This window comes from Aquila chrysaetos, chromosome 6, assembly GCF_900496995.4.
Source record: "Aquila chrysaetos chrysaetos chromosome 6, bAquChr1.4, whole genome shotgun sequence".
In the NCBI taxonomy this organism is placed as follows: Eukaryota; Metazoa; Chordata; class Aves; order Accipitriformes; family Accipitridae; genus Aquila; species Aquila chrysaetos.
In genome coordinates this window covers 48,916,278-48,943,017 of record NC_044009.1, presented here as the reverse complement: position 1 = coordinate 48,943,017, position 26,740 = coordinate 48,916,278, and the positions used below count along the sequence as shown (strand labels likewise).

General features: G+C 41.1%; 1 protein-coding gene across 5 annotated transcripts in view; it reads right to left on the bottom strand.

The window, feature by feature from the left end:
- Nucleotides 1-13,994, bottom strand: part of KYNU (kynureninase) — a 59,656-nt gene extending 45,662 nt beyond the window's left edge. Inside the window, exons 1-3 of one of the 5 annotated variants that reach the window (XM_030018638.2) lie at nt 13,977-13,994; nt 8,576-8,765; nt 3,085-3,205 (exon numbers count right to left, since the gene is read on the bottom strand). In XM_030018638.2, the coding sequence (XP_029874498.1) occupies nt 3,085-3,205; nt 8,576-8,744 (290 nt within the window). In that variant the 5' untranslated portion in view covers nt 8,745-8,765; nt 13,977-13,994. The other 4 variants (XM_041124519.1, XM_030018630.2, XM_041124518.1 and 1 more) reach the window with 4 other exon arrangements.
- Between the last annotated feature and the right edge of the window lie 12,746 nt (nt 13,995-26,740).

The following is a 26,740-nucleotide window of genomic DNA, read 5'->3' as shown; positions in this document are numbered from 1 at the left end:
TGTAGTCTTTATACATTAGCATAAAAAAGAGGACTGAAGAATGTGGAAAGAAAGAATACAAAAACAGAACAGATATGTGGGAGGCAGATGTAAGAGAAGAAAACCATAACCCACCATTTAAAGGCGGGGAGAGAAAAAAGGGACAGTGACACTGTAAGAGGGAACACAACAAGAAAGAAATGCATGAAAGGTCTCTTTCTCTCCAGGCCTTACTCTAATGAGTTGCCATCACCATGCAGAGCTAAAGCTGTGAACTTCCCTGCCCTTGAAAACAGCTATCAGGTAATCTTCCTTTTCACTCTTGCCATCAGCTATAAGCAGTGAAAACTATTTAAATAGACAAGTATAGTAGCTATTTGAGATGAGTCCCAAGACACAACAAACAGAAAATGCGATAAACCAATTTATAAGAGAGCCAGAATCTATATCATTACTGACTTGAAGGATGTACCTAATTTGCATGCCATTTCTTAGTTTCTCGCTACTTATTTATCTAAGCCACAGACACTAAATTCCATGCTGCCAACACACAAGCCATTGAACAGGCTTCAGCTGGTAACAGCTACTACCTTAGACTGGATTTTGCTAAGCTATCCTTGGTGACTGAAATAAAAGCATCCACTTGTGCATCTCCAACCACCTATTCCTTTCCAGTCCCCAGCACCCGATCCCTCCCATCAGCTTCTTTAAGCATGAATTACTCTCTTCAAATTTAGCAAGATTTTGCTGTGGGTTTCTGTTGGGTTTAGTTTGTGTTTGATTTTTTTTTTTTTTTTTTTTTTTTTTTAACTTCCTGATTTATTCTGGGTAAGGTGTTTGGAGCCAAGCTGTATTTTTGGCAAACAGCCTTTCTAGATTTGCTCCCTCTCTTCCGATGGCTTGAAATTATGTTCAGCCATATTTCCCCCTTAGATATAGCTACCGAAGGCACTTTTGATCTTCTGGAGAAACATGCTGCCTACCCTTTTCTTTCAGGTTTTTATAATCATCGAGGAAAAAAAAAAACCATCCTTCACTGTAGAAAAGGCAAATATAAGAATGGAAGTGAACCAGTGAAAAGGTACAGTGAAGGAGCTGAAATATGTTTGCACTCCCAGGGCATCACTCTAACAGATAAGAGTGCTATCTGACTTTTACCTATTGAAAGAGCTCAGCTGTTCCCCTGATAAAGTAGGATAATCATACAGAAATGGACAGGGTTGCAATTTTTTCAAATGACTGGAGAAACTGCAGAGCTGTGCTGAATGAATAACCAGGAGGAACAAGTGCTTCCCAAAGTTCACATTCATTCCCATTCATTCTCAACCTTCTTCTCACTTATAAGAATACAAGTAATAAAGAGGAAACAGTAAACCATTTTTATTAACCCACAGCATTCATATATTAACAAGTGAAAGAACAGCTACAGAGTTTTCACATTTACATTGTGAAGCTTCCATCTAGACTGTTTCTACTGAAACAAGGCTGCCCAGTTAGCAGAATTAGTTTTTCCTCTTCTGTCTCCCCGTATTTCCTCTGCTCTCTCACCATGAAATCACAGCTGTTCCACACATATCCCGCACCCTGTAAAAGTGTTCATCTCTCTCCCAGCTCCCTCACTCATCTGGATGTTATTTTCCTTTCCCACCTTCATCTCCCTGGTTTTTACTTATCTTTTTCCTTACTCCTCCCTGCTCCAGCTGCTCAGGCAGGTGCTGGACATCTCAAAGCACAGACTCTCCATGGAAACAAATTTTAAAAAGCAAGCTTTCCCCCCGCCCCCCCCCCATATATCCAAAAGTTCCCCATTTGTTATGATGACAATGCCCCTTTCCCTGCAATGCTGAAATGTGTCCCTGTGCTGGTTTTGGCTGGGGTAGAGTTAATTTTCTTCAGAGTAGCTAGTGTGGGGCTAAGTTTTGGATCTGTGCTGGAAACAGTGTTGATAACAGAGGGATGGTTTCGTTACTGCTGAGCAGTGCTTACCCAGAGCCAAGGGCTTTTCTGCTTCTCCCCCCACCCCACCAGCGAGGAGCCTGGGGGGGCACAAGAATTTGGGAGGGGACACAGCCGGGACACTGACCCCAACTGACCCAAGGGATATCCCAGACCATAGGACGTCATGCTCAGCACATAAAGCTGGGGGAAGGAGGAGGAAGGGGGGACGTTTGGAGCGATGGCGTTTGTCTTCCCAAGTCACCGTCAGGCGTGACGGAGCCCTGCTGTCCTGGAGATGGCTGAACACCTGCCTGCCCATGGGAAGTGCTGAATGAATTCCTCAGTTTGCTTTGCTTGTGTGTGCAACCTTTGCCTTCCCTATTAAACTGTCTTTGTCTCAACCCACGAGTTTTCTCACTTTTACCCTTCCGATTCTCTCCCCAATCCCACCACGGGGGAATGAGCGAGCGGCTGCGTGGGGCTGAGTTGCTGGCGGGGGTTAAACCACGACAGTCCCTCTTTTGCCCTCCCGTCTCTCTTACTTCAGCTCTTCAGCAGAGCTCATTGCAATCCACCCTCAGCTCCTCACCGAGATGCTCCTGAGAAGACAGGAATGCTTCTTTCTAATAAAATGAACTTGTCAGGCAGAGACCTGGTTTAAGAGAAGCCAACAACCTGCCAGCGCTGGCAGCAGCACCACCTGCGCTCGGTGCTATTTCAAGGGAAACTGCCCATTGCAAGGCCTGCGGGGTGAATCGCATGCAGTTCGAAATACTAATTAGAAAATCACAGAGCCCGAAACTGAATCATGTTCACCAGGAAGCAGCGGTAACCAAATGAGTTTGTACGTCTTGTGTATAAACACACGTAGCAATTGGATGGGGATGGTTAAACTGTGCAGGTCCTCCAGATGAGCCAAAGCAGAGCCACCACGCACAGCACGGGTTATCATAGCTGGAAGTTTCTCTTTGCCTGTTTTACTGCTCATACCTTTAAAGGACATTTAAATAGCGCTAGGGAAACACTGAATATATTTTACTCCCGGGCCATAGTGGTTTTTAACACGCTATCCTTCTATTCAAGCATTTTCCAGGCAGATCCCAAAATAAAACAAAGTGCTTATCTGAAGCACGGTGCAGCGTCTCGCATACCCTGCTGTGTACTCACGTTCGAGCCCACTTGTCGAGTTCTTCATCCAAGTAAGTTTTAACTTTTCTTGGCTGGAGCCCAAGAGAATTCCCAGCAAAGTATACGCAGCTCTCCTCTCCGTTCACCAGGCTCGGATCAGCTGCGGAGGGAAACCACAGAAACAAGGTGCACGTGGGAGCGAGCACAGGAGGGACAACACACGCACACATACACACACACGTGTACCACCACCCAAAGCTCTGCCCGTTCTGGAGCTCCCTCGGACACCGGGATCCCCACGCGCAAACAGAGGTGCCGCATCCTGACCTTCCTCCCAGGACACCACGCGGGTGACCTTGCGAAGGGATCGAAGGAGGAAGACAGCCGGGCAATTTGCAAGCAGTTATTCCCCTCGTCCTCCTGCAATTTGTGGCCGAGTCCATCTATACCTGTTCTGGAGCTAATGTAAGTTCAGGCAGCATTAAACCCCCAGGTCCCTGGGGCTGCGTGGGAAGCAGCCGCTGGCACCGATTTTGTCAGGTCTGTAACCAACGGTGAGTGAAGAGGGAGCATTTTCCTGACCAGGCTATCCTATCCACTTTTCTTCCCTCATCAATATATTCCTACTCCGAGTCGTGAAACTGCTTGAATCGTGCATTTAATAAAAGTTAAGACTAGGTAAATCTGTGTCTTTCATGTAAGTTCTCCCTGCATGATTAAATCGCTATTTAGAAAAAGGTAGTCATTGCACAGAATATTTTAAGGCAGTCTCAAAAGTTCTTGTCTTGTCAGCATATATTGTGGGCTGCACTTCATGTCATCATCATCTGAGGAGGAGGAAATCTATGTTGACAAATCCTTTCAATGATTAGGAGAAAAGCAAGGAGGTAGAAATTTATAAATAATACCTCTAGTGAGGTTCTGAACAATCTAATTACCCCATGTCATCATCTATCAATCCAAACATTGCCTTTTTCTATTATTTCTCATGTTAGAGATTCTTGGAGGGACAAGTGATGGCGACCTTCTAGAAGTAGTAAGTAATTTGCATTCACCTATACATATACTCACAATACCCCAAAAGCTAACATTACATGGATTTTTGGTAAATATACTCGATATACCTCAGAAAAAAGTGAACGAGTATGTTAAGACACATGCTAGAAACGAATGATAAGATTGCAATGTCTGTGAAAATTTTATGTTAGGTCTGTAGAAAAATACATTAGATGCCTGGAAAAGGTCTCTTACTACCTTTTGCACTAACAATTACCAACTTCATTGAACTTCACCAGAAACACATTTTTCAGAAGTATAGACAACTTGGGTAATTTCTTAATTAAAGCTTTAGAAGCTTTTAAAAAGCAGAAGTCAGAGAGCAATTTCAGCCTAATCTGTTTTACAGATACTATGTCTGTTTTTCATCTCTGTCCTAATATGAATGAAAACAGAGAGGCATAAATATTATCCATGCTCTTAAATTGGTTCTATTAACAGTTCTTTTCCTATCAAGAAACACAATAATACTGTCTCACTGGGAATAGAGAGAAGGATCTTTGCTCAAGAATTTGGATACTCTCTGCACTCCAATCAAGCATTAAAACAGGTGAGGAATTATAAGCAAGTTAGCTTTTCTTGCACCACAGCCCTTTCTAAATAAAAACGCCTCTTGGGTCACTGTTGGAGAGGGATGGCTTTACCACTTTGACAAAGTGTATTTTTTCTACTTTTACAACTGTTACTTTGGATATTCTTTTTAGGGCATGTTATCAACTCTGTATTGGGCTGTACTCTTTTAGTTTTCACAAAAAGCCATTTAATTCCCCTATTCTGACATCATTAAAAGACTTGTTTTAGACCACTGCTGCTTCCCAAACTAGGCTTGGTTTTTGCAGCATCTTTGTCATTTCACGACTTCTCCTGACCAGCACACCGTTGTGCTCCAACATTTCCTCGGTCACTGTGGTATTCTTTACAGTAACACATTTGTTTTCTTAAAATTAGCACTTATCTTTCCCCAAATTACCCTCATTTCTCACAGTATTGGCCCTTTGTACTTCTGGAGGAGCTGCAGTTGACATGCAATATATATTGAAATATTCAAACAAGAAATAAGCACAACTAACGAAATAAAGGCTGGTGCAAAACAAACAGGACATAATTATTGAAATGTGTCCTTAGAGTAGCCTGAATAAAAAAATACCTGAACAATAATTTACATTAAGATTAATTAGATACATTATAAATTATTCTCACACCTACTCAAATTCATGCAAACTGGTCAGATCTAATAACATACATTATTTTGCATACTAAATATACCCATTTGTCTACATTAAAGATGTATTTCTATACCTTTTAAACCTTAAAGAAAAAGCAAGTATATTTTCAGAAATATTCAGTCCAAACAAAAGGGAAAAATACAATGTCTTTATTAACTAGAAAGGAAGGACTAAATCTGCTTATACGTATCTGAGTCCTATCGCTTGTTGAAGGATAAAAGATCACCTCTTTCACACCTTCCTAGAGCCCCCTGACAAGCCCTCCAGACAAAAAGCCAGGTTTATATGATTAACCACTACCTTTAACCATCTCTTCAGGGAAATATAGCTCAACATTTTCACTCTGGGACATCTTTTTATTCCCAAGAAACCCAAATGATGCTCTATTCCTTTACAAGATGACAAAGCGTAAGCCATAGCCTTAATCAGATTGGTGATTCGGTGCCCGACTGCCAACTGCAATCCCGTCATTCCTACCTCCTCCCCGCAGTGCACGAAAAAGCGTTAAGGAGACTTTGTTGACAGCTCGGAGAAGAGCAAGGAGAACCAAACATTTCTCTAAATCTTCTCTTGTCATCTTTTCCTATTTGCTCACTTGAGCCTCGTTCCTTATGCTCGCACATAAAAACTCAAAGATTTGCCAGGGAGTTAGTCTGCTAGTGGTTTCCACTTGATTGATATAACAAATAAACAGCTGTGACAGTTTATAAGTTGATAACTAAATTAAACTATTATAATGACTTTCTAAATATTTTTATGTACGTCATCTTACAGTTGTCTCCTATGGATGTTCTCATCTGCTTCTTGTAAGGCTTCATTTTAAAACCTCATTGTAATGTTTTATGTAAATACATAAAGAATATTTGATGGCTAATATCTGTAATGACATTTATCTTCAGAAGCATGTTATCTAGGATCCACTCCTGTGCTCAGATAAGTGTCATGGGAGATCTGTCTCTATAGTATAGACACACAATGTAAATATATATATATTTACTCCCCTGCTGTTTTTCAGCAGGGAAGCTGTTCCTGATGACAGCTGAAGCACAGAAAAGAGACAGGTGAAAAGAGGAGGAGAAAAACCCTCAATTTGGGAACACAGGAATGATAGGTTCTCTGTGCTGTTCAACTGGTACTACTTTGTAGGCTGCTTATCTTCACTAAAACACATACATCCACAGTCTCAGGGCTAAATATTATAGTAACAACGGAAAAAACCACACATCAGCAGTCTTTGGGTCTAAATACTATAGCAATTAAAAAAAAAAAAAAAAAAATGGACATTGGAAGGGAAGCCATGAAAACTGTCCCAGGGGTATCAAAACCTCTATGCACTTCTCAGCAGATTTTTTAAACTGAAGCTGCTGCAACACTACGCTGAAAAGCGACCTTTCACATTCTTGAGAGACATTTGACACACCGCAGTCAAAGACAAGGCTGCAGTTCAGGTGCCCCACTTGAGCTGGATTTCGATAGCACAGCCAGATTAAGGGCAGCGGCGCAATGGCCATGTGAACTCCCTTCCAGCGTCTTTCCAGCTTTAGAGGGACATTTTGCAGCGGTATGGTGACAGCTGAAGTGGCTTTGAGTATAGAATAGTCATACCCAAACAAACAGATGGGGGTTTAGGAAAACATTTTAAGCAACCAGGGGGGAAAAAAAAAGAAAAAAATTACTTCTTGGCAGACAGGCTGACAACACCTCCTCCATGCAGAGGAAGCACCTAGTTTAAATATTTGTAAAGCGTCCAGTTCTGCTCCGAATAATATAAATAGCAAAACTTAAGGATTTAAATGTGGGGAAAGATAAGCCAATACCACCAGTACATAGAGAACTACGATTTATCATCTCTGTGTCCTAAGGACAGGAGCAGACTGCATTCCTAACATTCATCATTGCTTGGCAGGAAGATACTGAAGACAAGGATTGTTTCAAAAGATCTCCAGGAACTCAGACGATTGATACCATTTTCTATCACAGATCCTCACTTGACAATCTGGGACATGTACCTGTAATTTCTCATGTACCATCAGTACTTTTCAGAAAAAAAAAATCTGCAGAAAATTGTATCTGTATTTATTAGAAAATAAAAATATTTTGCAAGAAAGTTCTATGATATTTTTGCTTTTAATTTTTAATAGAAACTTTCTGCCAAGGCCAAAAAGGAGGAGCGTGATTATGCCTATATATGTTCACCATCTAAGGAAATAATACGCCATTTCTTCAGCTTCCAGTGTGCTATGAGCAGGGCCTGCAGAGCAAGCATAGCTTTTGCTCCCCATGTGTTTTATATGTGAGCTGAAAATAAACCCAGACAGGACGTGGGAAGCAGGAGAAGAGCCCAGGACCATGCTGCCTCTGTAGGTGGGTGCTCCCACCAGGTTTCCCTGCGTGATTTTGGCCAGACACAGCAGCAGCGGTGGGTACAAAAAAAAAAAAAAAAAAAAAAAAGAAAATATTTGGTACTTTCGCTCAGCTGGGAGCGCTAACCTGAGGCAAATGCTTCCCTCTCAGCTTGCCAGCCTTCCCGCACACCCCTCCTGCCTCCCTGCCTGTACACCAGGTCCTCTCCATGCCCAGGCAGGAAAATTTCGAGAACCATTTTGCATGGCTACATTGAAGCCATGTGCAGTTATCTATTTGTAGGCAATCCGTGAGGAAAGTGGGAAATATCTTCAAATAAAAGGTTTCATTACGAATTATTTGCTCAGATCAATTATTTGTTCTAAGGCACAGGCTTCCATTTGGCCTCAGGAAGAAAATCATCTCTACTACCAGCAATAAGGCATAAATGTTAATATAATATATGTACCGTCTCTTTCATTAACTAAAATAATTGTAACTAGATAGATAATACCAAACTACATTATACCAAGGAAGCAACTGCTCTGAACTATTGTAAGTGACATTGCCGTTTCAAACCATTAGATAGAAATGCTTCTGCCTATAATTTTCAATCAGTCACTATATTGTTCAAAGCAGCTGACTGACAGCATAAGCACCATGTAAGTACTGTATCCTCACATTTTATTCAGGATGGGAACGAGAGCATAAAGCTTTTGGTGCTAGAATAAGTTGATGGATTGATTTAGCAACACCAGGGACATACTGTGCTCAGATATGACTGCAATTGCTCAATTATCTCATAAGTGACAATGATTTCCAAAGATTTGTGACAAACACATGCAGAAGATGTGAAGCCCCACCCTTCCCTCCCTCCGCTCCCTCGCTGTAATTATAATTCTCACTTGGAGGCAGATCTTTGACTTTTGGGATACAGAAACATTCACGAAGATTCTTTAACTCATCTTCTTCATCTAAGTAAACAGCAAGTTTCTTGTCTGTGGGACTGCATCCTAGCCGCAAGGCAGTTTGTTCTAAAATGGTTGCTGGTAACACAGGAGAAGACGGATCCATTTTCAGGTCATTCAATTTCACCTTAAAATGAAAAATGCCACAGTTTAGCTTCTGCAGTATGCATATTCATGAGTGGCTGATAAGCAGCCACTAAAGCTGCATCATTCAAGACCCAAACTTCCTTGATTTAAAGCTTTTAAAAAGTGAAGTTTTTGAAGAGAACGGTAAAACCGATCAATTCAAGTATTTCCAAGGCAACATATTGCTGTAACCCCCAAAGGCTTTTTTTTTTTTCCCTCTATAGATACAATGCTCTTGCCTTTTTAAGCTATATCAGCAGGTTCTAAGTTGTCCCACCAGACCGATAGCAGTTACAAACATTGAAGTGTCATTCACAATTCTGAGATCTCTAAGCCAGAGGCAGCATTATTGCTTCTGCAGTCTGTGCTCCTAAAAATAACAGGTGCACAGCTACACTGAATTTGTTTCCAGGCTGTGCAACGTTCAGCCTCTTTCAGCTTTTCTGCCTTAAAAATAGAAGGGGGTGTTTGTGTACAGCCGTGCTCACGTACAAGGGCAGAGCAGGCAGGATACAGATGGCAGACAAAGGCATCGTTAGAAATGTAGCTTTCAAGACCAGGACCTTGAATTAATATTTCCTTCTAGCTACACCGAATATTGGCAAAGAAAATTTATGACACATACTCTGTACTTTAGGGCAAAACTTTGCCGGTGCTGTCTGCTGCATCCTTTTGCAGAAGGCGGTCAAGAGGCTCATTGAGGTGCTTGGTGGTTGCCCCAGTTTAGGGAACTGTATAGTTAGACCACAGAATATTCTCTGCCTTTTTAACATCCCCAAGAGTTTTGGTGCAACAGAGAAACTCTAGGGGATAGGCTGAAATAGAACAGATTAGCACATAATATGCAGCATAGAGCCACCAGAAAATAGAGCTTTTTTCTCTCTGTTTGAGAAAGAAAACTCTTTAAGTACATATCCTCCATAAGTACCAGCTCTCTTTTCTTAAAACCAATTAGTATACTACAGATAGTTATCCAGAAACAAGCTGTGCATACAACACCAGCCACCTGAGCATTACATACATTGTCGCTTAACCTAGCTTGGGTTTTTGTGGAAGAGGGGTTCTGAGAGTCAGTGTGATGGTTTATTCCACGTTACAGATTTATTTTTTTTTTTATTAAATCCCTTGTGACACATTTGTCTTTATTCTTTTCACTACAAATACATAAATGCAGATTAGGGGTTTTATCAAATTTTTATGCCAACCCCTGAACGCCATCCAGAAGAGATTCTTCGACACATATGGGAAGGACAACAGTTGGTATTTAAATATAAACCCCTAAACAGCACAGCCTCATTAGTGCCAATTAATCCAAACCTGTTTATACTCTAGCCAAACAGCCAGCATGATGCTAGCTACCTGGTTTAATTTACTATAATTTAGTTTATGATGAGAACATTTTCTTTTTCCCCTCCAGACTTGATATCTTCCACAGTAGCAATTTTTCCTCTCCTACCAGCACGTAGAGTTAAAAAAAAAAATAAAATAAATGCCAGTAGAGCTCTTTAAGACAGCAGTTTTCATTTAGCTAATGTTCACCCTCTCCAGGGAGGTATGGGAGATATCCTATTTTTGTGCTGTCTCCACACAGGTTGTTCACACCTCCTCATCGTCACCAAATTTTTCATTCCCACTCATTCATCTTAATCATCCCTTAGCCGGTAAAAAGGAGAATAAAATGGCAAAAACTGTTGCAAAAAAGGTATTTGAACATCTTGGTTCTCAGAGTGTTTTTCAAGGCTTCTAGAAGGCAAGGGGCTACACCTAGACAGGTAGTTGGGTGTGATGCTAAAGTGGCTGAGCTGGCTGGAATCAATCCACCCAACCAGCCACCTCCTGAAGAGTTGCCACCCTGCTGAAAGCCCCGGGGAAGATGTCACCAGGCTCCCTGTCACCCAGGGAACCCCTCCTCAGTTCCTCCACAGCTGAACAGCAGATCCAAGACCTTGCCTCTGCCAGCTGCCCCGTTGGGGTATTGGGAACGGCACGTGTCCTCTTCTGCAGGTCAGAAGAGAACTGTCCTTCTGGACCTCATTTGGCAGTCACCAGGGAGGATGGTTTAGAGATCTTTATTTTCTCCAGTAGATGTAGTGAAACATCTAGAAAAGCAAGCTAGGTTCACAGACACTATGGCCATCCCTAATACATGCACCTCGTTATAATCTAAAGGCACTGTAAGGTAACTTAATTTTCACTTCTCCAAATTACAAATTTTAAGAACTTACTGCCTTAATCAATAAAGCAGGGTTTATTTTCAAGCAATACCGGGATCAGCACTTGGAAAATACGACTACTTTTTGTTTCCAAAGGCTTATTTCTTTGATTTACAACACTAGCAGGGGCGTCCTGATCCCACAGGCATTATTGAAGCATGTCCAGTACACACTCACATAATCAAGATATAGTCCTCTATTTTTAATAACTAGTATTTAATGCGAATTATAGAAACAATCCTAGAGAAGGCACTGGAAATCAGGTCTCCCTGACTCTCTCCTTCCAGATAAAAGGACCACACGGTAGTCTGTGTAGTCTTTCCTACACAGTCAATCTCCTTCCCTCTCAGGTTAATGCCTGGATGTTTTTTTTGCTCCCTAGTGACATAGCTCCTGAAATAAGGGAATGAGCCTTTTAATCTCTCTAAACAGACGTCTCCCTTGAGTGAGGGGTATTTGTTCAGTGACACTCAGCTCCCCCGGTCCCTAGGAGGGGGACTCTGCAGCATTGGTATTGCCATCACCTATGTCCTCTCCTCCATACTATGAGCCTATGAGGAAGGTTTGGGAGCCTCCAACATTTATTCCCTGGGGCCCACACAGGCAGTGCCAGCTAATTCCCTTGCACTTTGTGATCAGAAGATGGATGTTAAGGGTACTTGAAGGACAGTTTGGTTTTACACACCAGATGCCCCTCATCTGGTCTGTAGCTTCTCTGTTTTACACCATGTGAACACAACGCAGCATCCTCCCATTTGTCTTACTAGTCACCATTTTTCAGTAAGGACACACAGTTATTACAGTGGATTAATGGCTATCATATTCCAGGTCATCTGCTGACCTGTCTGGCAAGCATAGATGGGTTTTGTTTCCATTTGAGGCCTGACCCAAAACCCACTGAAGTCAATAGGTGTCTCTATTACAGACAAAGATTTCTGGATCAGGCTTTTGGCTCCCTGTCATTGCTGTAGTTTGCTGCATCTGATCAATGACTTATGTTTATTGCGATTCTTATTTATATTAAGTTTTGACAGCAAATATAATATTAAATACAAAGATCTAGAAGCCAAAAATGATTAAGTGCTCATAGGTATCTGATTTAATACAAATGTTATGAAATAAGATAAAACTACTAAAATAAAATCAATCAAAACCCTGTTGAGGAATTAAATCCCAGAGATCTAATTCTGAGACCAGAATAAGAAAGTACTTTGTCCTTCGAATGGGAATTAAGCTTCATAGAGAGGGAATCCCAGAACTGCTTGGGTTTTTTCTTTTTTTCTCCCGCCTCTGACTGGCATTATTGAATTTTCTAATTGCTGCAGAATAGTCCAGTGCAATTATTTTACAATAATACATGAGCCATTTGTTGTTTTTTACAGGCAGAGCAAATAGATTTATATAAGAACAGCACACCTTTATTCCATCCAATTATCTTCATTTAACTGAAAACTATATTCTGTACCCTCTTCAAATTAAAATTCAGACCCATCAGTGCAAAATTCAATTCCCACCTTGATAAATGTGATTCCTTATCAAGATTTTTCTTCATACAACTTAGAGTAAAAATAATCAACATTTAAAGAGAAACAACTTGCTGCCTCCACCACCTACTCCGAAAAAAGCATTCAGGTGTTTTCTTCTTCCTTTCCTTCAACCTTTATACACTTTTTGTCTTAATAGATACAGATGACATGAAGTCAGCTTTTTTTTTTTTTACTCTCTCTTTGCTCTTTTGTCTCTTCCACAGAATTTGCCTCTACTGCATACTGATTCAACGTAAAGAACTCACCAATGACTGTTAGCAATCTTTCGTTTTCAAAAAGAGCATATGCAACTTAAGAAAACAGTCATTATTACATATCTTATCAGCACAGATATCAGCCCCGCTGCTTCATCTCCCATTTTAAAACTATAAAAAACAATGGATGAGAATTAGTCAGACACAAGTGACGCAAATGTCTGGGTGATCGTTTCTGTTTTGTCCTTTATGCATAATTTACTGACTAAATAGAAAAAAAAAGTGTGAATATTAGCAAGCCATCTTATCAAACTTACACAAGAAGGTCCATTAGGCTTAATTATAAGAATGATAATTTGTCCTATTTTTAGATCCACTTATGATATTTTTATAGATCTACCCTCTGCCTATAATTGTATCTTGATGTCTTTCTTAAAAAGCGGTGTAAAGTCCCCTCGCCCCCCCCCTTAAACATTTTCTTTAAATATTCCAAGATGTTACTCACAGTCTTTCTACCCAGCACAGTGCTGACAAGCATACAATGAATCCCTACTTAAAAAGCTGTATCAATACCCTGAGAGAAAAAGAGTTTATCATGGAAATAGCATGTCCCGCAATTTCTGTTTACCAGGTTGCTAAACGCAGCTCTGCCCACAGACCTTTGACATTTTCAGGTTAGCGAACAAATGAACTCTGTGGAAGGAAAACTGGGGGTGTACACATGTATAAGCGCACAAGTTTGGAGCATAGGTCCATGCTGTCAAAATACACCCACTGAAAGCACCAATAGCACTGTGAATTGAAGTTGTTTTAAAAAACAAAGAAAAACTACAGAAATGCACTGCGGGTAAGGGCTGATTCTCCTTCCCATCTTTACATGAACAAAATTACTTTTGTGAATACAGTTTTGCAGAAGGAAGTTCCTAAAAAAGCACAGCCCATTCTAGATTACTTCAGGTTAAATACACTTCAGTGAATTTGTTTAAATTACAGAACTGCAGAGAAAGAAAAATCTAAATATTCATAGCGTACCCAGCAACAGACACACAGCAGCAAACACAACTGTATAATTAAATAAGTTACACAGCACAGTGTCACAGCTGCAGCAAGGGAACGTGACAGAGAGGAATTATAATAAACTCAGTTACTTAGAGTAATTTAGGCACATATTGACCTTCATGTCAAGAAGTGTTGCAGTGTTAAAAGTAATTTTACATATAAAACTCATCTTTTCCCCTCCACAGTGAAACCACGTTACCCTGCGGTTGGCAGCCGTTCCTGAGAGAGGATGATGAAATTTTTGTGCAAATACTTGGCGTTGCATGAAGAAACAGCTACAGTCATGTGCCTGCTTCTCCAGACTCTGACCCGCAGAGCGACCAAACACATGATCTCTGAGAGTTAACCAGAAACCAGGTGTGTGTATATTTTTTTTTTTTTTTTTTTTCCTTTGCCACCATGGCAAAATTTAAAGTTCTGATTAAATTAAGGCGGCAACTTTCTCCCATACAGGCACAAGAATACACACACAATTATAATGATAAAGGTTTTAAACCAAACTCTTTTGCATTAGTGAAGGAGCAGATCGATAGTATAACAGCCAGAAGTCAGCAACGTTCGCAGCCACATGGCAGAGGGAGTGGTGGGAATTTACGCGGAGCGTGGATTTGCCAGGGTGGAAAACAGAAGAATTAGAGGTGAAATTAGAGAAGAACAGAGTTGATATCTCTCTTTACTCTCTGTAAATGTTATCTCAAACCAGCCACATCTTAGCCCAATCCCCTCCATTCAAGCTTGAATAACACCCATTCCTACACATAGCTAGAACATAGTCATCTGGAAGCAACAAAAATAGTTTCTCTCTATTCAGCTTCTGAAGTTTCAGGGCGGGGGCGAGGAAGCCCAACACAAAAAAGACCACCAAACAGTGAGGAGAGATATAGGGACAAAGGGGTCAGAGTTGCAGACTAACAATGTAATTTAGAGATACAACTCCAGCCTGGTGTTCTGCATGCACAGACCCCTGCAGTAATGCTTGTTTATTATCTGGATTTCCATTTTGAGTAAGCACCAGTATATTTAACATTCTTGAACTGTAACATTTCATCATCTTTGCTAGAAAAAAAACAACAAAACAACCACACAAAGCACTTAATATTGACCCAAAATAAAGCTAACCTCTATCCATCAGTTCTTGGCAGTATCTTTACCCTGGTTTGCACTGTCAAATGATTTTTTGGACTTCCCACTAACTTGTCTTGTCTTGCTGGTGGAGTAAACAACGGGACTGCTGCTCAAGAAACTTTGTACCACCAGGAATTTGGGCCAAGAAAGAGAAGCAGGAGGTCGAGGCACTTCAGCTACTGAGGCAAGAGAGATCCAATGTCAAACTCACACCGAAAGGGTATCTATTTCTTATTTGGTTGGCCATTTAGATCAAACCAAGGTGAAATACTGTGCAACTTTTCATTTTGCCCTTGGAAATAAAACTACATGAACAGTAGAGTGAAAAATTTCCCACTGCATTTTCCTTTGAAAAAGCATCTTGAGTTTTACCCTTGATTGTCAATCGTGGCAGGAAAGCAGCTGTGCTGGCAAAGGCCATATGTTTGCAGACTTTCATGAGAGTAGGAATATTGACCCCTTCTTCCCAGCTATTCTTCTCAACTCTTCAGATGGAATGAAAGAAAAACAAAGACAAAAACCTTTGCCCTTAAATTCAAGGCTCAAAAAAATCAGCAAACATGTCTCCTTGGTGCCTTTTTTAGCTGCAGAACTAAACTAATGGTCTATATATTTTTTTTTTTTTCCTGTGATGCTGTGAAGTAACCAGAGGGCAGGAAGAGAAGAAGGAGCCGCTGCAAGCCACAGTGAGACCAACGCGCAAGGGAGCGAGGCCACGCGAGACGGCCAAAGTCCCAGCTTGCATTGGCTGATGTGGCAGAGAGAAGGCAGAAAATGCAACGGAGGGCAGCCTTGCCATCACCCTCCCAAAGGAGCTCTTAGGAGAGTGATGGGAAGGCAGTGACATTTGACAGACAGTTTAGAGAAAGAAAAAGAAAAAAAAAAAAGAGAGAGAAAATCAAAAAAGGATTTGCAGCTTTGTGGGAAGACGAGTTCTGCATGTCCATAACGGAGGGTTGTATGGGGTACACGGGGTTGAGAAGGAATTAAGGGGTGGACAGACAAACACATTTCTCGTACCAACAGCTTCTCCAGCTCATTTGGAGGTGCTTAGCCACGTTAAGCCACATGCTGCCAGACACATCCACGAGCTGATACCGTTTCATCTCATCCTTCACCCTAACCTTTTGCCATACCCGTCGGCCATCCATCCCTGCCAGCCCCAGGCTCATCAGAGCACGTTCGAGCCCTTGTCATGGGACCCTTGTCCCTTGACTGAAAAAAGCCACGTGAGATTTTCCACACCACCACCAATAAAACTTGTAATAAATTAATTTGACAAAGCACATGCCTTCTTCTCAAGACATGTGATAACAACAAATTACCAAGGGTGCCCTGAAGCACACGCACCCCATGCCAGATGGGATGCCAGGACACTTGGTCCATCAGGTCACGAAAGCTTGCCTTGGCACTGCTAGCCCACAGCACTCTTGCTGTCAAGAGGGTAAAATGATCCAACAAACAAAGAAAGATTCTCTTTAACAGAAAAAGGCAGGTCGTACCCAGGATGAGATGGCCCAGAAGGCCCTTGGGCAGGAAAACACTGTGGTTTCTACAGTCTGGAAAGGAGCAGCAAGGCAACGATGTGTCCAAGCAGCACACACTGCACCTGCAGCACAGAGCTCTGCTCAGCACACAGATGCTTAGAAAAACTAAGGTTGCCTGTATTTATAAGGCAAGCCCTGCAGCTATTTTTTAAAACAATGTCATCTGCACCTTATGACGGCATGATGCATCTCACCTCAGGCCTAACAGCAATAACTTGGTAAAAAACAGCATTAAACCATTGGTCTTCCCTCTGCTGAGCTTGCTACACCAACTTTCCCATCATTTTTGTTTTCTTTCTACCCCACCAATGCTTCTGCTCTGCCTGAAAATCTCATCTTTTACCTCAGGCCGCATTTAAACCCTGCTTGCTGAGGATGCCTTACACCTGCTCTCCCTTACCTTGTTCTCCTCCCTCCCAGACCCTAGAGAGTTATATTTCTTTTCTGAAGTGATTTGAAGAGAACATGCATATTTGGCCTGTTTGCAGCAGTGGATCGCTCTGGTTGTGTGACTCTGACTTTTGGTCTTCTGGTTAAGACTGAAAAAACTCCTCAGTCCCTTTAGCTTTACCTTATAGAGAGTTAACTCTCTGTAAATATCATCAAAGGTTTGGTTTTTGTGGTTTGGGTGGTTTTTTTTTCTATTTATGGAGCAGTCATTAGCAGCTCCTGCTAAATTATTGGCTGCCTTTTGGGTGGCCAAAGTAAGCTTCTGAAATCTTCTTGTTTGTCTGAAGCATTTTTCCCTATTTTCTTTTCAGTTGGACTGTTAGGCACACCCCCTTAAATATATATAGATTTTTCCCTGTTATGATGTGACCTGCTCCTAATATTGTTTCTCTTCAGGCTCTGTATCAGTTATCATTTTTATTTCTTTCTGAGTCTTTAAATATAGTATTTATCCTTTAAAATCTATCCTTAGAGTCTCTATAAAAAAAAAAAAAAAAAGAAAAGGAATAGAAATAAGAAATTATTTACTTTTCTGCAGTAACATTTAGGGAGAAATACTCTGCCACTGCACTGATAATAGTAATACCTAGAGAGGGACAATAAGGGAATCAGAGTCAAGTGATTTCCACATAAAGAAAAACAAGAACAGTAACTCCCCCCTGTCTTTGATAACTCTGTGGTAGCTGCAACAGCAAGAGAAGATATTTTGAATAGATGAAACTTCCTTGTCCGTCTCCAAGTTAGCTGCTGCTAATAAAAGATGACTGTACTTCTGATGCCCTCACCCGCATTTCCAGGGTGAATGCACACACACATACGTTTTAAAAGCCTCTTGCTATAAGGAATGGTTTATCACTGTTGTTTATCTTAATGTTTTGCAAAGGATAAGAGCTTTTTTCTTTTCCCCCTCTGGTCAAATATTTGGTCTTAATGTTTGCTTTGGACAGCGAGGACATTTCAAGTCGTTTTTACCAAACGCAGGGACAGGAGGGGGATGTGTCCGTCCCTTCCCAAGGGAGCAGTAGTACGGCAGCCAAGGGGGAATTTGAGAGACTGAAAACAAAGTGGGGGACCCGGCCCCCACTTTTCTCACGGCAGCTGCTTGCTATGTTTTGCATAACCTTCTTAAAAATAAACGTGAGTGCTTTGGGGATGGATTTACGGCAAATCTCCCAACTACTCTTTCTCCAAGGTTCTCTCAAAGACAGGTAAAGGTGTTTGTGTATCAGATATAGTCTCTTCCTATATCGCCACTGTTTCATCTGCAGGTCCCCCCCCACCAAGTGGCTGGCTGTGTGTCCGGACTCTCACAGCACAGGACAATTGCCAACTTCTTCATCTACTTGTAGCACATTTCCTGCCTGTGGTCAAAAAGCTTCTGAGAAAGCGGAAATCAGAAATCAGCTACAGGCCAGATGCAATAGGAAAAATAATAACAAGACCTTACTGAGAAGTTCCCCACGATACCAGAGCTTGCTTTTTTTCTTAAATATTTGTGTACCGTGTCTTTTGTGATGCACTTCATACCATTGCAGGCTGACTAATAGCTGAGGACATCAACTGAACTGAGATAGACAAATGATCCCGGTGCATTTTCCTTCCTTCCCCTGCCCCCTGTTTGCAGCTCCATAAACGTGAATGCACTTCACACTTTCAATTTTATTTTTAAGCTCTTGCAGAAGTTAACCTCTGGAGCAAGACTCAGGGAGGGAAGAAGGAAGAAAAGACAGGTCAGAAAATAATGAGCTGAGCTCGTACTACACGTGTGTTGTATCAAAAAAAAAAAAAAAAAAAAAAATTTAAAAGTGCCCCACACAGCGTAGTACTGATTAATGAGAAACACCACACGGATCCGGACCGTCCAAGAGCTGAAATTGCAAAGACAGGCTATGCCTGATTTAAATAGCATGCTACTGTTCTGGATGGCCTTGAAGTAGTAGAGGAAGCAGTAGTACATAAAGGATTGTGACAGGCAGCAACGTGGTGTGTGACACCCGAGGGAGACCACCATAAAGAGCCAGGGGTGGCTTAGGAAAGGGATATATTCATACACGTTGTGTGATGAGAAACTCACTTTGCAGCTTTCTATCAGAGGGGATTTAACAGCACATATACAAACAGTGGCAGATCTTTCCAGCAAAGCTGAAATTCCACAAAAAAGCTTTGATACCAAATAACACAAGAAAACCAACAAGATCCTGCATTAAGGCCACCGGGGCACGGCATCGCTCTTGCAAAGGGACAGAGGTGAGGAGAAAACCTTGCCCTTTATTCATAAGCTCAGCAGGTTCTGTGGGAACGACAGGTAAGCACCAAACTCTTTCTGGAAGAACAAATACAGGTTCTTGTGCCACTCAGAGGAGCCTTTTGATATCCATACACTCACTCCTTCCCTCCTCATCCCCAGATTTGAACCTCCCAGCTCTCCCTAACCGAAGACCTTACCTTTGTTCGATTCACTAATAAACTGATTATGCAGCAGATCAGACCACAAACCGGCCAAGGTCTAAATGAAGCTTTTGCCAATACCGACATCCTACCGATATTTATAATCCCCAAATAACCCTTTGCTTGAACCCCCGGCTGCAGGCAGTGACTCAGCAGTCGCAGGGCTCCTATTAGTATTCTCAGAGCGTTTCCAGGGCGTTTTAAACTGACTGTCTCACTTGTGCTGTGATCAGACCTATCAGTTTGTGGTGAATTGCTCTGAGGAAGGTTACAGGTCTCCATAGGGACTGCACATGATCTTTGAAAAGTGCATTTCCCTCTAGCAAGTTATAAATGCTCAGGAGAGTTGCTAAAGATCACTCAAAATATATTATTGAATACTTTGATGCCGTACTCTCATTCTGTGTTATCATATACTTAAAGTATATTAAAAGGTTCCCTAAATACCAAGTGCATTTGCGTGGAATAGATTTGTGTTTTCCAAAGCCAGAAGAAAATAGCTTTGTATCATTACAGGATATGTAACACTTTTTCTGCAATTCTGCAGAATGGATTATAAGCGTTTGACAGTGCTTTTTTTTTTTTTTTTTTTTTTTTCTTCCCAGCACCAATGACTGTTGTGATAGACTTTAGTTAACTTCTTTGGATTGTTTTTTTCCTTGCTAACGGTCTGCAGTCAAAATGAAAAATAAGAACCTTCTGGATCCTGTCTTGATAAGGTCAGATTGTAGAATTTTTCTTTCCAGCAATTTAGCCAGGCTCTCTCCTTCCAGAATACATTTACTCAGTAATAAACATCTCCAGACAGCCGGGCTGTACAGACTGGAAACAATTAAGCCAAAATTGGGGAAAGCAGCACATGAATAAGTATTCCACTTTAATGAAATTAGACTGAAAAATTCAGGAGCAAAGGAAGTAAAAGCATTTTCAAATTGTATTAATTAGACATATTTGTAAAAATCTGTACTCATGCAAGTTCCTTATGCATTTTTTAATATCAAACTACATAGAAAATGTGCTGGGAAATTACAAGCCTTTGGTGCTGTAATGCTGTGATCAAGCACCAGGCACACACCAACATTTGGGGTACATAATTTCATGTCTAGTAGGAAAAACACAGAAGTTTAGCCAATTTTCTTTAAGCTGTATAAAAGGAAGCCTGCCAAGCAACAGGTTTGTCTTACTAAAATAGAATAAGATTAAAACCCCATTTATTTCAGAAATAAGTTAACAATTTATGCTATGAAGAAGCACCTCATCTCTCAATTAGGTAAGCAATTAAGTAAATATGTTTAGCTGTCCCAGTTTGTTAGAGATCCAAGTAAAATGCCTCTGAAACAACCCAGACTTTTTCTATCATCACACACATCTCGCCAGATCCTAAATTCTATAGTTTTCCAATTTTTGCATAAACGCATTTACCACTTAGACATTACACACTTAATTGCAAATCCATCACCTCTTTATTTGCAGTAAGAGAGCAAAAAGCACCTGTGCCATTATTTTTAATTAGGTTATCCTCCTACACTTCCTCTGTCCAACATCCTCAAACAGTTTATACATAAATTCTAAAATAATTTAAATTGAATAATTACACATCATGTTTGTGACATCTCTTGGTGTGGTTTTCTCAAGAGACTAAAAAAACCAGTGCAAAACTAAACTTGGTTTTATAAAGCACTATTTCAATTTGGAAAGTTCACAGCATTTTCAAGAAGAATTAATGAACGTTGTTAATAGTTGGATCTGAGTTATAAGGCATTAGGAGGACACAATCATGAGGAAAGGCAATATATAACCTTTAGATGGGACAATTAGAGATCAATTATTAGAGCCAGAGAAGAGCATTTGCAAGCAGCTTCTTCATTAATCAAAGATTACCTCAAATTAGAATGTTTAATTATTTGCCAAGGTTCTTTGTATATTCTTCTGCACACAATAACAAAAAGAAAAAAAAAAAAAGCCAGGGGCTTTTGGAAAACTGCTAGCTTTTTGAACATTTCATTTTAACATGATTTTAAAGCTAAAATACCAAATATTTTAAGGAAGGAACATGTAACTCAGGGAAAGTAACATAAGTCAAAAAATTACACCGGAGATGCCACAGCTGCTGTTTTTTAATATAGTAAGTCTGGTGGGTATTGTTAACTATCTGGATGTCTGGCTACATTGAAAAAAATGCTTTAATACAAATGACAAGAAAGGAAAACATGTGGATATCCTATGCACTGCAGTGATTTGGGGCAGGATCCTAGGATCTAATGTTAAATTTGGATCAAACTTGTAGGCATCTGAGTTTTAGGCTCCCAAACCACTGAGCATAACCAAAGCCTAGAGTGGAAGGCAGCATCACGAACAGGGACAGAAAGGATGATAAGACCCAGCTGGTGGGTAGAAGATGCTGGCCACCAGCATCTGCTGTCCTGCCACCGCACGGAGAGCACCGTCTCCCGCGTCGGGGCAGTCCTCCAAAAGCAAGCTGCAAAACATGCTGGAGGTTTGTTCGGCGTTACCTTTCCTGGGCTAGTAGCCATCACCGGCCAAATCGCCACGTGTACTTGTATATTCTGACAGTTTAGATGATAGCTGGGAGGAGATACATTTAGATTGCAGGAAAGGCCTTTTGCAAACAGGAATTTCCGAGAAACTCAAGGGGAGGAGAACTTTGCCGAGACCCCTTTGCAGTTTAGGCAGGTGCAAAGTACGTGGCTCAGGAGGAGCGATAACTCCTACTCATCCTTAGAAGAGCTGAAGCGCTTGGGCAAGTCCCCTCTAAAATGTCTCTAAGAGCTACTAGCTTTAGGGAGCACATCTGTAACCACGAGAGCATGGAGAGGAGCAGGAGCGGCCGAACGGTCCCGCGAAGGCATCGTGGCCGTCCCCAAATGCGGTTCTCACGCTCTTAGGGAAATGCCATCTGCCCGTTGCTCGTGATGTAAAGTCTGCTCAGCCTGCGCTTGGCACGCTCACCATTTATCTCCTACGAAGAAGATAAATGCTTGGTGGGCACAACGCGAGCCGTCCACTGGGGCTGTGGGCACCTGAGTACCTCATGGATCTTCTTAAGAAGCGTGTCCCAGTGCGATGCCTGGGCAGTTATTCTTCAGTGACAGCCAGCCACCGATATAGATGTAGGCTGGGGAACCAAGCTGTTCCCATTATGAGAGTCCTTTTTTACACAACAATGTTTTTTCTCATGGCCAACCTTATATTCAAGCCACAGGAAAACTCTTTTATGTCTTTATTCTCTGGTAAGGTGTATCCTGAAAGTGTATACAGACTTTCTTCTCCTCATAGATGACCTTCTCTCCTTGCAAGGTCCCGTCCTTTGTCAGCTAGGTGAGGGTGACCCCAGGCATATTGAGTCATTTGAACTAGACTTTTGAACATATTGCAACCACGAACCTTTCTGGCATAACTCTGCTTTTAACTGCCTCCTGAGTAACAACTAACCCTGAGATAGTCTGATTAAAACCTGTAACTGTTTGTGAGAAAGTATACTAGCAACCTGAGACAAACAAATGGCTTTCAGTCTCTGTCTTTCACCGACTCTCTCCGCTACTGTTTCTTAGTTTACCTGCTGTTATAATGAAGATTTGTCAAACGTGCACCCTTTGATGCAGCGATCTACCTAGTCACCACTCAAGAACATGGCAGTGATACTTGTGGCACACGACAACTCCTGTTGCTGTAGTATACCTTGTGTAGTATACATACGGCAAGGTGTGAATTTAGGCAATACAGAAGGTTTTTCTTCCCACAGAGTGCTTAGCACGAATTTAAAGAGGAGTTCCTCCACAGATGGCCGTAAGAGAAGGCAGTATAGGGGATACCGGGGTGATCCCCGCTGATAAAAGGACATAAATGCAAAGGAAGATGAAGTCAAGGATGTAAGAAAACCCACACAATCATTTTTGATGGTCTAGAACTTGTCTTTATGGAGACCAGAGCTTAGGGTCCTGCAGCCCTGTGGGTAGTGTCACCAGAACAAAGCAAATTGTTTCTCCCTTTCCACACCAAACTGTGATGGGGAGGGAGTGCCAAGTGTGCCATCACCCTTTTATTTAATTGTTACCTTTTTTCCCACTTTGAATTCTTGACATTCTGCTAATTATAAGGCAAAACGATGGATAGCTGGTTATGCTGTGTGCTTTTTGTTGCAATTAAAGTCAATTCTTGAAACTACTTGGTCTGTTTTTTCTTAGACTCCAGGGAAAAAGTTATTTTCATACTTCCCACAGTTTTCTTAAATGCTTTAATTCTTACTGGTGTAAGAATGAAACAAAATGAGGTGCTATTTAGAATTACTCAAATGTTCAGCTAATAATAGTGTGTGATGTAATTACTATATAGACTTTATCAGAGAGGTTGTAGCCAAAATAGCTGTCTATTGGAATATCACGCAAACATATGTGAACATTCAATACAATAAATATAATACAGTTGTTCCCACCTTGTTCCTACTTTCTGCAGCAGGAAAAGCATCCAGGTCTGAGGAAACAGGACCATGGCCATGGCGTGTCTTACACCTTATCGATCCCTGGCTGCTTTCTCTGCCCTTCGAGTCAGCCACTAATTGCCTTGGTGAGAGCAGATTTCAGGATGCTCAAGGTCAGTGCCACTCAACCCAACTATGCCAGACTCTACTCCATTTGTTAATTATTTATGCCTTTTCACAGCCTAAGTCACACACGCCATGGTGCCCTGCACTGCACTTGCCGTTCCATAAAGCTTTATAGGTAAGATGCATCTCTCAGGTTAAAGAAAGGAGCTCAAAGGTTGCGGTTCCACAATCACTTTAAGTTGGTGCAAGGCTTGGCTACTGCTGACAGGTTTGATCTCTCTCCATCTAAACTGTGTATTAATGCTCACCTCCTTTTTTGCTAACACTAGCACTTCTCTAACCAAATCATGAGCTGCAGCTATATATATAGAATTGCTGGATTAATTTTCAGCCATATATCTGCAGGGGTTCTAGAACTCACATGGGGAAAATAGCAAGAATAAATAGCTAGTCCAAAGTAGGGTCATCCAGACTTCAGTTGTCCACAGCATCGCAGCCTAAATCAACCACTACACCAGCTAAGGGGTTGGCTACGGCTTTATGCATCTCCATTTCTTGAATGCACAGAGGTTAGCAATGGAACACTGAGGCACACGTAAACATCTGGCCCAATAAAGAGCAAGTAAACCACAGTAGGGTATCTGCATATTTGAAAACTGTTGAACAACATTTTTTTCAAGAAGTAAATTCACGTGGTTTTAGACTAAAGAAGCAAAAGCCCAAGCTCCTTCATGGGTCCATTCAGGGCTGTGGCAATTCAATGGGAGGAGCCCCAAGCGATGGGTCAGATTTAAGGCCTCGGTGTTTTCTACAGGCAAACTCTATGTTGTTTCTTCCTCAGTGTGCTGGATCTTGCTCAAAAAAAAAAAAAAAAATATTAACTCTCATATATAACATAGGAGGAACTTAAAATTATTCTATAGACTAAATACTTATGCATGAAGCACTTGATGGGTTAAATATATCCTCAGTGGAAAAAATATTGGTTTGAATTGAATTATGCAGGAATCTCTCTGAAATCTGAAAGAGTTTCTGATAGTAGATATCACTCAGTTCCCTGATACAGACTTATTAATTTGTGGCAGAAGAGTCACCTCTTAAAGCTGCCCATTGACTTCAGCGGGAATTTGAGCCAAAACTGTCAGATCCAGTTGCAAGAGTTTTGTTATTATATCAGTGCGGGAAAAATTACTTATCCCACGTTTTAAGAAAGCACACAATTTACTTGTAAATTACAAAAAAGTACACCAATTCTACCATCTATTGGCATGAAAATTGCTTATTGATTCAAAGAAAATGATAGAAATATTTTATAGAGAATTACTGTGCTAAAACTAGAGTTTATAGTACTGAGAACTTTTGTGAAGAGTCATTAAAGGGAGGAAATTAGTTTTATGATACAAAAGGATAAAATAGATTTTAAAGATGTTTTACAAAAAAATTAAATGCAGAAATTTGGGGTTGTTTTTTTTAAATAAGGTTATTTCTATTTAAGATATACAAATATAGAAAAAATAAATAGTTTCTTCTAGCTCATTTTAATCCATACCAAATCAACGTTATCTGTATAGAAATGCAGGGGTTTTTTCTTCAGAAAGCAGAATCATTTATAGGAACGCAATATATCAAATAAAATTATTATAACAAACAATTCGAAGTAAAACATAAATGCAAGCATTGTGGCTATGCTGCTGTACTACAGAGGTAGTTCTCAACCTGTTTAATCCTTTCCATTCTCCACAACCCATCAATGTGTGAGAGAGCCAGGAGAGATCTGGTACGTGTGCGCCGGCACCGGCTTTCCCGTTGCAGTGCTGAAATGGAAGTAAGCGCCCTGCCTTGACTTCACAAAATTATGCTTTAGGATTATTCACACACTGAAAATGAAACACCCACTTAAGTGTGGCTAGCTCAAAAGCCAGAGGTCCCCCCCGGTAACACCCCTTCCTTGTTCTGCTGGTGGAAAATTTGTATTTCTGATTCAGCAAAGCACTTAAGCATGCAGGTTTATTCATCTGTTCACTGTAAATCAACATAAATATACACAGGCTTACAGTCAAGTACGTGCACAATTGCTTTGCTGGAACTAGACCTACATCGACAAGGGAGCTTCTTGCCACTCTGTTAATCCTGGTTTGTCGTACGTGAAGCCTTCAGTGCCAAAAGTGTGTCCAAGACAGAGAGCAGGAAGGGAATTTGCAGACGTTTGGGCTTCTAAGGACGACCCGTGTCCCCACACCAGTTGAGGTCCTTGTGTCTCTTCACACTGCACATCTAAAGGTGCTGGTCTACCAGCTGATTTGCCTTTAGAAGGGAACCCAAGGAATAAACACCATCAGAAGGAACGGTTGTCTCAGGTACCGTTCCCACCCAATCTAGTTCAATCTAGGTGAAGACACTGCTCTCCATGCAGTTAAATCTGCTTTTGCACAAGAGGTGGTAAACAGGGGTTGGAGGGTCCTCTTGGCAAAAATATGAGAATACACAAACCCCCTTCACTGCCCCCCTAGTTTTTTCCTTAGAAAGGTTATTCTATAATCTTATTTTCATGAAGTAAAGGTATAATGTGCCTCCTACTGGCATAAGCCAAAGAAGTTTACACTAGCCACAGATTTTGGGAGACAGAGCCCATAAAAATTATGTTACCTGACATATGTGCGCAGGCTGCACTTTTCTGGCAGAAAGCAAGTTTCACTTGACCTTGGAGGAAAAAATTCCCAACAATTTAGAACCAAGGGCTCATCCATGTATGTGTTTCTACCAGCTTTATCTGTCTGGGAGCTCTCCACCATCCTTCTCCCGTATAGTGTTGAAAAGATGAGGCCGTGA